Source organism: Pelophylax lessonae (assembly GCF_965119305.1).
Source record: "Pelophylax lessonae genome assembly, chromosome: 10".
Lineage (NCBI taxonomy): Eukaryota > Metazoa > Chordata > Amphibia > Anura > Ranidae > Pelophylax > Pelophylax lessonae.
The window spans coordinates 126,571,579-126,584,404 of record NC_138777.1 but is presented as its reverse complement, the minus strand read 5'-3'; the positions used below and the strand labels follow the sequence as shown (position 1 = coordinate 126,584,404).

Here is a 12,826-nt window from a genome sequence, read left to right as displayed (position 1 = left end):
GATTACTGAACGGATGGAAAAATAGGGTTTCCATCCGTCCAGATTTCAGCACAGGATCGGATGCGGATGGCAGCGGGTGTCAGTGGAGGTGACCTCCGCTGACACCCGCTGCCCCATAGAGCTGCATGGAGGATCCGATCAGATCCGCCTAAAAAACTGATAGGCGGATCTGATCGGACCGCCCGTGTGAAAGAGCCCATAATTGTTTTATAAGCGAAGCTTAGTTATTACATTTCTTTGGTTTTTGCCACTAGGTGACGAGGTTAAGTCAGTAGTGTAATTTGGAAATGTTATTTATATTAAATAGTTTTATTTATTTATTTATGATTAATGATACATTTCGTTTATCATGTATTTTTTGGATATTACATTTTTATTATAATCATGGGTAATGTTATAACTACATGATGTTAACTATATATCCAGTTTGTTTAAGCATTATGTGTGTGGAATGGTCCTTTTACATTTGCTGATACTTATTTGAATTGTCTGTAAATCCAAAAAACAAAATATATGCAATGGCTCTCAAAGACATTGTTCAAAAATACTTATGCACTTTGTGTTTTTAGATGTGTTTTACAAGTGTAAAATACCTGTTGATCCAGAAGTTTCTCTTGACTTCCATGCTTAGCATTGTCACCGTGACATGCTTGCACCTGTCAATGGTATAAAGCAAGCTGATTTTTACAAGCAGCTACATCTGATTGACAGTGGCTGCTACAAATTGCATGTGAAAGTTGTACAAAAGTAAATGACATTGACACATGGAATGTGGTGTCTTAGCCCACAACCACACTAGATTAGTGGAGCAAGATAGTGGTCACATGACTACTTGAAAATTGCTACATATTGTTTCACATTTTTCTGCCTTATTATCAGGAATTAATGGGCATTAAAGCACTTTATTTATTAGTTTGGTAACGGAGAAGCTCATTATAAAAAAACCCACCTTCCCTAGCTCCCTAACCTAATCCAACATAGAACCTCAAAGCACATGGTTACTTACAGTGCCTTGCGAAAGTATTCGCCCCCTTTAACTTTTCGACCTTTTGCCACATTTCAGGCTTCAAACATAAAGATATAAAACTGTATTTTTTTGTGAAGAATCAACAATAAGTGGGACACAATCATGAATTGGAACGAAATTTATTGGATATTTCAAACTTTTTTAACAAATAAAAAACTGAAAAATTGGGCGTGCAAAAATATTCAGCCCCTTTAATTTCAGTGCAGCAAACTCTCTCCAGAAGTTCAGTGAGGATCTCTGTATGATCCAATGTTGACCTAAATGACTAATGATGATAAATAGAATCCACCTGTGTGTAATCAAGTCTCCGTATAAATTCACCTGCACTGTGATAGTCTCAGAGATCCGTTTAAAGCGCAGAGAGCATCATGAAGAACAAGGAACACACCAGGCAGGTCCGAGATACTGATGTGGAGAAGTTTAAAGCTGGATTTGAATACAAAAAGATTTCCCAAGCTTTAAACATCCCAAGGAGCACTATGCAAGCGATAATATTGAAATGGAAGGAGTATTAGACCACTGCAAATCTACGAAGACCTGGCCGTCCAGCTCATACAAGGAGAAGACTGATCAGAGATGCAGCCAAGAGGCCCATGATCACTCTGGATGAACTGCAGAGATCTACAGCTGAGGTGGGAGACTCTGTCCATAGGACAACAATCAGTCATATACTGCACAAATCTGGCCTTTATGGAAGAGTGGCAAGAAGAAAGCCATTTCTTAAAAATATCCATAAAAAGTGTTGTTTAAAGTTTGCCACAAGCCACCTGGGAGACACACCAAACATGTGGAAGAAGGTGCTCTGGTCAGATGAAACCAAAATCGAACTTTTTGGCAACAATGCAAAACGTTATGTTTGGCGTAAAAGCAACACAGCTCATCACCCTGAAAACACCATCCCCACTGTCAAACATGGTGGTGGCAGCATCATGGTTTGGGCCTGCTTTTCTTCAGCAGGGACAGGGAAGATGGTTAAAATTGATGGGAAGATGGATGGAGCCAAATACAGGACCATTCTGGAAGATAACCTGATGGAGTCTACAAAAGACCTGAGACTGGGATGGAGATTTGTCTTCCAACAAGACAATGATCAAAAACATAAAGCAAAATCTACAATGGAATGGTTCACAAATAAACATATCCAGGTGTTAGAATGGCCAAGTCAAAGTCCAGACCTGAATCCAATCGAGAATCTGTGGAAAGAACTGAAAACTGCTGTTCACAAACGCTCTCCATCCAACCTCACTGAGCTCGAGCTGTTTTGCAAGGAGGAATGGGCAAAAATTTCAGTCTCTCGATGTGCAAAACTGATAGAGACATACCCCAAGCGACTTACAGCTGTAATTGCAGCAAAAGGTGGCTCTACAAAGTATTAACTTAAGGGGGCTGAATGATTTTTGCACGCCCAATTTTTCAGTTTTTTATTTGTTAAAAAAGTTTGAAATATCCTATAAATTTTGTTCCACTTCATGATTGTGTCCAACTTGTTGTTGATTCTTCAAAAAAATTACAGTTTTATATCTTTATGTTTGAAGCCTGAAATGTGGCAAAAGGTCGAAAAGTTCAAGGGGGCCGAATACTTTCGCAAGACACTGTATCTCTCTATTGCCCTGTCTGTAAAATGACTCCCTATAGTCTTTAATGGGGCTTTACAGATAGCATCTCTAGTGTTGGAGTCAAATGTATGAGGACTAACCATGCAGGCACGGTTAACGCCAGAGGACATTTTTAAATATAAGCATGCAAAAATTTGATCAGATTAGGGAGATGCTAGAGAGGTCTAAGCAAGCATAGTGGATTTGACCTGCAGTATATCTTCTGATCTGCCTTTGACCTGCTTCGAGCATGCTTTACATTTCCTTAGATGTAGGATGGAATGCTAAACCTGTTTAAAGTGAACAAAAGATCATCAACAAAGGTTTTCTGGAGATATGGAGAAAATGAAAAATAAAAAACGGTAGAGAGCAATTTCTCCTCAGTGGAAAACTCACAGAGGAGAACACATCCCACTTGGCCTTACGGCTATAGATAAAGCCGGGAGCCCTAAGCAACCACTATAGACAGTAAAAAAAGGGGGGGGGGAGGGGTATCAGAGAGACCCCCTCAAAGAAGGGTGCAAAAATAAGGCTCAACTAGGCTAAAGTGGAAAATCAATTTTATTGGTGGTGAATACAAACAAAAAATGTATAAAAAACACAGAACACTGTGAAATTGATATGCAAACTAAGTAGAATGCAATATAGGACCTAGGGGGCCCTATAGAACATTACAAACAGATGGAACAATGGCAATCCACACGCCACAGTCCCACCCCACACCCACATCCACACCCACACCCACACCCACACAATGCACAGTACCCAAGGTGCGGGAGTGACCGGTCAAATACTGACTAATGGTCACTACTACCTGCTCTGAGGATAGGTGCTGGCATGCCTAAACTAGATGTCTAGATATTATATGGGAACATCAAACATGTTTCTACACCATATAAGGTAAAATATAAAAGGCATAAGCTCTGTATGTGGCCACAGATGGTGAACTCTTGAAGACATGCAAAAGTCCTATGTCAATCAATGAACTACGGACTGTGATGAATGGAGTGGAATAGACCCACTATTTGGAAGGCACATCAGGTACTGAAACATGGCAGTTTTGGGCTCTATATTGTTGTTAATGCAGAGCAAGAGTCCATATCCTCTGTGGACCAATCTCAGACAGGCACAGAAATTCATAAACAGAATGCAGCAAACAAATAATGTCACATTAGCATATCCAGGGTCATGAGTGCATAGGATGCATGGGTAGATGACTGGAGAGCTGGAGAGTTCAAGCCTGGCAGGTTAAATGTAACTTTGCGGTATCAGGTACTAAGCAGATCACCAGATGAATAGTGATGTGAAGGTGGTCCATCTCAGGGACATTCACAGTGCTGGTACACATAGCCATGTCGGCAGATAAACAAATTCCCAACCAGGAAGAGTAGATCAAAAACAGTCTTACCAGATCACCTTTAGCATTATCATGAGTCCGGTTAGTACCTTAGGTTACTGTCTGAGGACTAGATGAGTCAAAGGTGACATTGTGTCCAGTAGTACCACTTACGCCGGCTGTTCCGGGAGGGCCCCGTCACTTAGAAATGGAGATTTGGCTCCCGTTGAATCACTGCACCGCACTCACATTCCAAGACCCGGAAGTCAATTCCATAGGTGTGATGCTGCATTCCATAACTGTGGCCGCAGAGCTGTAGTGGGATGAGTGTATGTAGGCGGGACATCGGTGCGTGACGTCAACGCGTTTCGCGTGCGTAACGCATGCTTCCTCAGGATGCCATGATGCCCGCTGGTCATTGTTTATATACCCGAGCATACAGGCAGATTAAGCTCCGGATCAAGAACACCTGCGGATATCATTTCAAGCGCCATCTAGTGGTACTTCAGAAGTGTTGCAGCACATATTTCACAATGTCTAGACAGGATAGAGATCAATACAGAAATTCTATAACCATCTAAAAACAGCCAATAGCTGACAAATAAAAAATACTTTAAATCAAATCAGCACACATGGACATTTGGTCTAGCGATGTGGTATATAAGAAACACCACAGTGCTTTTAAATGTATTACGCTCTATACTTTGCAGTAGGCCCTTAATATTGCATCAAAGAAGAAGAAAGAAGAAGAAGGGGGGCACTTGCAGTCTCACCTTTTTAAACCAAGAGTGGTTCAGTATAAAATCGCTTGTAAAACGGATTATTTAATCGTTTTACCCGTTGAGTGCTCCCACTGTGTGTAACTTGCATGTTTAAGACATGGTTTATTTCCATGAACCACCTGATTGGGGGAAAATCCCAGATTACACTACGGCTTCAGATGCCCAAGTCTAAGATGGCCGCGGCCAGACAGCGTTTTTAAAAAGTACAATTTTGACTAAAATCCAATACTGTACACCTTGTAAGTATGAGAATAGCTACATATAGTTACATAGTTACATAGTTTGTGAGGTCGAAAAAAGACACCAGTCCATCCAGTTCAACCTATGATGTGTGTGTGTTTGCTGTTAACCGTACATTGTATACCCCTGTATGTTGTGGTCTTTAAGGTGCCCATCTAATAGTTTTTTGAAACTATCAATGCTCCCTGCTGATACGACTGCTTGTGGAAGAGAATTCCACATCCTTACTGCTCTGACAGTGAAGAAGCCGTTACTATTTTAAGGTTAAACCATTTTTCCTCTAGTTTTAGTGAGTGGCCACGTGTCTTATTGTATTCCCTTTCTCTGAAAAGTTTGTTCCTTATGCTAGGGTCCCCAGTACAGTATTTGTACATTGATATCATATCCCCCCTTAATCGTCTCTTCTCCAGAGAGAATAAGTTCAGTGCTTGTAGTCTTTCCTCATAGCCGATGCCCTCCATTCCCCTAATTATTTTTGTTGCCCTTCTCTGGACTCTCTCCAGTTCCAGCACATCCTTCCTAAGGACCGGTGCCCAAAACTGGACAGCATACTCCAGATGTGGCCGGACCAGAGTCTTGTAGAGAGGGAGAATAATCTCTTTATTTCTGGAGTGAATCCCCTCTTTTATACATGCCAGTATTCTGTTGGCTTTGCTTGCAGCGGCTTGGCATTGCATGCCACTGCCAAGCCGGTTGTCTACCAGTACCCCCAGGTCCTTTACCATCCTAGACTCACCCAGAGGTTCCCCCCAGTGAGTAGCTTGCTTTCATGTTTCTGACGCCCAAGTGCATTACTTTACATTTTTCAACATTAAACCTCATCTTCCATGTAGTTGCCCAACCCATTATTTTGTTCAAATCTGCTTGTAAGGTTTCCACATCCTGCATAGAAGATATTGGCATGCTTCGTTTAGTATCATCTGCAAATACTGAGATTGTACTCGATATCCCCTCCTCTAGATCATTTATGAATAAATTAAACAGGATTGGCCCCAGGACAGAACCTTGGGGGACCCCACTTTCCACACCCGCCCAATCCGAGTACTCCCCATTAATCAACACCCTCTGGACTCTCCCCTGGAGCCAGTTCTCTATCCAGGTACTCACCCTATGGTCCATACCTACCTTCCTTAGCTTGTACAGTAAGCGTTTGTGGGGAACGGTGTCAAAGGCCTTTGCAAAGTCCAGATACACCACATCCACAGACTTACCTTTATCTAGGTGGCAGCTCACTTCATCGTAGAAGGTTAATAGATTGGTTTGGCAAGAATGATTTTTCATGAATCCATGCTGATTACTACTAATAATACCATTTTCATTACTAATGTCTTGTATGTGGTCCCTTAACATCCCCTCCAAAATCTTGCAGACTACTGATGTTAGGCTGACCGGCCTATAGTTACCCGGGATATATCTCGGCCCTTTTTTAAATATTGGTACCACGTTGGCTTTTTTCCAATCAGCTGGCACCATACCGCCTGTGGAGTATCCTTAAAGATCAAGAATAATGGTCTGGCAATCACCTGGCTGAGCTCTTTAAGAACCCTCAGGTGCAAGCCATCCAGTCCCGGTGATTTATTTATGTTTAGTTTCTCTAGTTTAGTTCTAAGTCTATCTTCTGTTAGCCATGGCGGTACTTCCTGAGGTGTATTATTTAGTTTAGCCTTAATTCTTTTGTGAAGACTGAAGAGAAGAAATTATTTAACACTTCAGACTTTTCTCTGTTCTCTCTGGCCATATTTCCTTTGTCGTCTTTTATGGGGCCAATGTGTTCTGGCCTCGCTTTCTTACTGTTTATATACTTAAAGAATTTCTTGGGGTTCTTTTTACTCTCTTCCGCTATATGTCTCTCGTGTTCTATTTTAGCCTCCTTGATTTCGTCTTTACATTTCTTCTTATTACACTCTTTGTAATGCTTGAATGCTGCCAATGACCCCTCAGTCTTGTATTTTTTTAAGGCCTTTTCTTTAGTATTAATATGCGTTTTTATGTTGGAGTTTAGCCACCCAGGATTTAGTTTTGCTCTTTTAAATGTATTTCCCTTTGGAATGCACTGGCCAATCCTTTTGTTTACTATGCTCTTAAAGCACTCCTATTTTTCCTCCATGTTCTTTGTTTCCAGGGTTTTATCCCAATTGATATTTTATAGCAGAGAGTGCAGTTTTGGGAAATTGGCTCTTTTGAAATTCAGTGTCCTTATATTACCCTTGTGTTTCATATTACTATGATTAATACTGAAACTAATTGACCTATGGTCACTGTTTCCTAAATTGCCCCATATTTCTATATCCGTGATCAGGTCTGTATTGTTGGTAATCAGTAGGTCAAGTACCGCATTGTTTCTTGTAGGTGCATTCACCATCTGACCCATAAAATTGTCCTGCAAAACATTTAGGAACTGCCAAGCCTTGGTTGAATGCGCGGTTCCTTCTGCCCAGTCTATATCTGGATAATTAAAGTCCCCCATTATAATGACATTTCCCATCCTTGCTGCCAATCCTATCTGTAAAAGGAGATCCGCCTCCCCCTCCTCCCTCTGGTTGGGGGGGCCTATAGCATACCCCCAATATTACCTTCCCTATAGTGCCTTCCCTTTTAAGTTCTACCCATAGGGATTCTGCCTCGTCCATAGCTCCATTATTAATATCATCCCTCATATTTACCTGTACACTGTTCTTAATATACAGACATACCCCTCCCCCTTTTTAACCTTCTCTATCCCTGCGATAAAGGGAATACCCCAAAATGGTCGCCATCCAATCATGAGAGCTGTCGAACCAAGTCTCTGTTATCCCCACAAAATCTAAGTCCTCCTCAAACATCAGCAGCTCCAGTTCTCCCATCTTGTTGGCCAGGCTTCTGGCATTGGTATACAAACCTCATAATTTTGACTGGTTGCTTATATCCTCGTTTGATGTTGTTTTTATGCTGCTCTTGTGATTTTTCCCCATACCCACCTTGGATTTAGGAGCTCTGAACACCCTACCGCTAATGTCTCCATTTGTGCCTTCTGAATCTTGCTCCCCACTGGCTAATTCTAAATCTGTACCCTCCCCCCATCACCTAGTTTAAAAGCCCCTCTAACTTTATGGCCATCCTCTCACCAAGTACGGCGGCACGCTCCCCATTTAGGTGCAATCCGTCCCTACCAAAGAACCGGTGGCCGACTGAGAAGTCGGCCCAGTTCTCCAGGAACCCGAAACCCTCCTTACTACACCAGCTCCTTAGCCACTTGTTAACTTCCCTAATCTCCGCTGCCTCTCTGGTGTGGCTCGAGGTACAGGTAGTATTTCTGAAAATACTACCTTGGAGGTCCTACTCCTCAACTTAGTGCCTAAGTCCCTGAAATCGTTTAGGACTCTCCATTTTCCTCTGCCTATGTCATTGGTACCCACGTAGCGGTTCTGTAAAGGACGATGGATTAGTATTATAGGAGTATTTTTAGTTAACCACTTAAGCCCCCGGAACATTTTACCCCCTTCCTGACCAGGGCCTATTTTGCGATTCGGCACTGCGTGACTTTAACGGACAATTGCGCGGTCGTGCGACACTGTACCTAAACGAATTTGACGTCCTTTTTTTCCCATAAACAGAGCTTTTTTTTGGTGGCATTTGATCACCTGTGCGATTTTTTGATCATGCGCTATAAACAAAAAAAGAGCATCAATTTTGCAAAAATAACAATATTTTTCACATTTATGAAATTCCCCAAAAAAAAATGTAAAAATCAAAATTTTTTAACATTTTAGGCCAATTTGTTTTCTGCTACATATTTTTGGTAAAAAATATCGCAAAAAGCGTATTTTGATTGGTTTACACAAAAGTTATTGCGTTTACTAACTAAGGGAAAGATTTTTGTAATTTTTGTTGTTTTTTTTTTAACGCGTAATGTCGGCGATCTGCGTTTTTTTTTTTTGCGGGACTGCGACATTGGGGCAGACAGATCGGACCCTTGACTGACATTTTTTACACTTTTGCGGGTACCAGAGACATTACTACAGTAATCAGTGCTATACATATGCACTGTTACTGTAAAATGACACTGGTAGTGAAGGGGTTAACTTTTTTTGAGAGGGAGGGGTGGTGTGTGTGTCTAGGGGCGTGATTCTAACTGTGATTGGCTGTGGCTTGAGCTGTAAGAACAGTGATCAACGGTCCTACATAGTAGAACCGTATGATCACCATTCTTACACAAGGGAGAATGACAGGCGGCTTGTTTACATTAGCCGCCTGCCTTTCTCCCGGTGTCACGGACGCACATGCGCGGGGGGGGTCCGTGACTGAGCGGGAGCGCATTCCGCGGCGCGCGCTCGTTCCGCAGAGCCTCACAGGCTAGCGATGTAGACCTACGTCGCTCTGCCAGCGAGGGGCTGACTGCCGCAAGAAAATATACTGTGAGCAGTCGGCAAGTGGTTAAAAAAAGGTATTTGAGGCCAGAACTCCACTTTAAGTAGGTATTGACATTTATCAGGACTAACAAGTTTAGTGTGCAGTGAGATAATGAAAGCCTCTTGACCCCTAAAGGGAAAGAGAGCCTTGACTGATGGCTGGGAGTTGTAAAGTGGTCACATATGATTGGCTGCACAACATGGGGTGATAGGGCGGGGCCTGAGCTCATTTAAAAGTTCTGCCCGAGCTATTATTTGTCCTTTTGAAGAACAGTGTCTGGAAGAGCTACCCACCTTTGCGCCCTTTTAGATGGTCTGTCACAGCTTTTGGGGGCAGTTTTTTGACCTTACCAACATTTAAAGTTGCTGTAATGGGCTATCCCCTTGATTGGAAGTTGGACTTAGTCTGTCTGTCCAGCACTTATGGTAAGGACAGGCCCCTTTGGAATTTGACTAGTTAAAGTGGTTGTTAAGCCACTCAATGGCATTCCTACAATTCCCTCTGCTATATTAAATAATGTCCACAGTGTATGTGTTTTTTTTTTTAAATGCTGCTGTGTACCTCATTTCATAGCGCCGCTTGGCGCTCATGTGACCACCCACTGCTCCCTCTCCGGATCTGACAGCTACAGTGGGCAGGGCTGATAAACCCCCGCTGATGTCAGCCAGGAGGAGGAGAGGAGCAGACCAGCGGAGGGTCATGTGAGTGCCGAGCCGCTTTGAAATGAGGTACAAAGCGGCATTTTAAAAAAAAACACATACACTTGGGACAGGCCTTAGAGCAGTATAGTGCAAAACATTTATATTGTATATCATATTTATTTGTAAAGACCTGCTCTGTGCAAATACTCTTGACATCATTAAAAAAAAAAATCAGATGGCATATACACATATACAAACTATATACATACATATACAAAACAGCAAATTAAAACTGTTGTAAAGTAGTAGGTGTACAGCTTGTATATTGTAGCAAAGTGTAATATCTTCAGTGTTGTCACATGAAAAGATATAATAAAATAATTACAAAAATGTGAGGGGTGTACTCACTTTTGTGATATACAGTATATCAATCCTCAGAGAGTTCTTTGCCATGAGGTGCCATGTTGAACTTCCAGTGATCAGTATGAGAGAGTGAGAGCGATAACACCAAATTTAACACATCTGCTCCCCATTCACACATGAGACCTTGAAACATTAACGAGTCACATGACACCAGGGAGGGAAAATGGCTAATTGGGCCCAATTTGCACATTTTCATTTAGGGAGTGTACTCACTTTTTTGCCAGAAGTTTAGACATTAATGGCTAAATGTGTTAAGTTATTTTGAGGGGGCAAATTTACACTGCTATACAAACTGTACACTCACTACTTTACATTGCAGCAAAGTGTAATTTCTTCAGTGTCACATGAAAAGATATAATTAAATAATTACAAAAATGTGAGGGGTGTACTGACTTTTGTGAGCTACGGTATATCCATCCAAGAACGTCACCGCTTTACAAAACATTCTGCTCAATTTTTTTAACATGACTCCAGGTATAACAACTGCACAACAGTTTTGAGCGTCCCTGCTCTGGGCCTTCATCACTTGCACCTAATGAAGAGTGTGGGTGCTTAAAACTGTTGTGCAATAGTTATACCTGGAATAAATTCCACATATTGAGCAAGCAGTTTTGGAATGCCGTGATATGTTTGTGTGGCAGTTTGGGACCTGTCAGTTACCATATACAGTATATATCTTGTAAAACACGTGTACAGTACAATGTAATGCAAACAAGCATACTGCATTTAGGGCTAAATTACATTTTTGTGTTGTGGGAACGGTTGCGTTATGCGCATTGGTGAAAAGCAGTGTAAAAAATTTTGAATAGTGCCCTGCAACACTTTGCAACAATTGGTAGATCTTTGCTATGTATCGTGTTACAAAGAAAAGGTTATGTCTGATGTTGGACATGGTGGGCTGCATAGACAGTCCTTTCAATTTTAATGGGCTGCCATAAAACAACACATGTTAATCCACCATAAAAATGTAAACCAATCCTTTAGTTCATTTTTTTTCAGAGTGCCTATACATGGAGGCTGGTATACTAACCATATTAGTGATTCAAGTTTCTATAAAAGGTTGAAATCATATGCGTTTACATTAGTTTTTTTTTTTAATGTTGTAATATTCAACATAGATAAAAGCATGGTGAATTATCATTTTCAACCCAAATTTCTAGATTAGTTTGTGGACAGTAGATTGTGCTGTGTCATAGCAGATGGAGCATCCTTTCAGTTATTACTTTACATAATGGGCATTATGGCACTGTTGTATGCTAAATAACTGCATTCAGTTTTAAAACATTTGAGTTTTTAATTGAATAAAAGTGAATCTGTGTTATTGGAGATACTGCATAGCTAAGCTAATAAACACGTTAGAAACATTTACTTGCTTATGACTTTTCTAAAGAACACTTGTGTAAAATAATTTCCATTTACTAGATGTTGAATTCTGCCTTATATAATATCATCCCTCACATACACTCAAATAGAGAGTTTTAGAATTATAAAAGACTTTTCTGGGTGGAAATGGTAAAGGACAAATCGACATAAAAAAAGCATGATAAAGAACACGATTTCCTCAGAAATTAATTTTCAAAAAATGATTAATTTAGTTTTTCAGTATCTTCAACATTTAATATTTTTTAAACATAAAAAAGAAATTAAAATGTATGCAAACAGTGTATATTTATGATTTTATACTATTACACAAAAATATGATCAATTATAATATATTTTACCAACTTATATATTTTGCCATTTGATCAAAATACTGTAAAAAACACACAAAAAAAAACAAAAACAAAGATGATATACATACAGGTATTTTTGCAAAGAATTGTGTAAACCTAATAGTAAAAAAAAAATAAAAATAAAAAAAATACATTTCACACATACATATTTATTTATAAATCTTACCTAGCTGTAGAGCCATAGCAATGATAAGTGTCCACGATAAGTAGTGCATGTTTTCAAAAGGTCTCACGTTATTCAATAAAAACTATTTCCTAGTAATGTAAATTCCATCAGTGGCAAAGAAAAAAAAGTATTTTTATAATTACTGCTTCTTATGTAAAACTAATCATATCCTTGTCACTTTACTATCTTCTGTGTGTGTTTTTCTAAAGTAGCAAAAAAACCACATGATGTTTTAAATGTATGAGAGGAAACAACACAACAGCTGCTAAATCTCATTGGAATAAACCATTCTCTCCTGCCTTCACCCTCTAGCTCTAATAAACAACCTAAAGCCGATTAACCCATTCATGCATGAAGACTTAGCAACACATCCCTAAGCAGAACATGAAAAGTGTGTAAACCTAAAAACCACATTCTACACTATAGAGTAACTGTAATACATTCATACAATAATGAAATATTTGTGCTATTTGTTTTCAGGAATGTAGAAAAAG

General features: G+C 40.2%; 1 protein-coding gene across 1 annotated transcript in view; it reads right to left on the bottom strand.

Moving 5' to 3' along the window:
• Positions 1-12,516, bottom strand: part of NRN1L (neuritin 1 like) — a 170,960-nt gene extending 158,444 nt beyond the window's left edge. Inside the window, exon 1 of the mRNA XM_082271074.1 lies at positions 12,333-12,516. Coding sequence (XP_082127200.1) covers positions 12,333-12,381 — 49 coding nt within the window. The 5' untranslated portion in view covers positions 12,382-12,516. The remainder of the gene's footprint in view (positions 1-12,332) is intronic.
• Between the last annotated feature and the right edge of the window lie 310 nt (positions 12,517-12,826).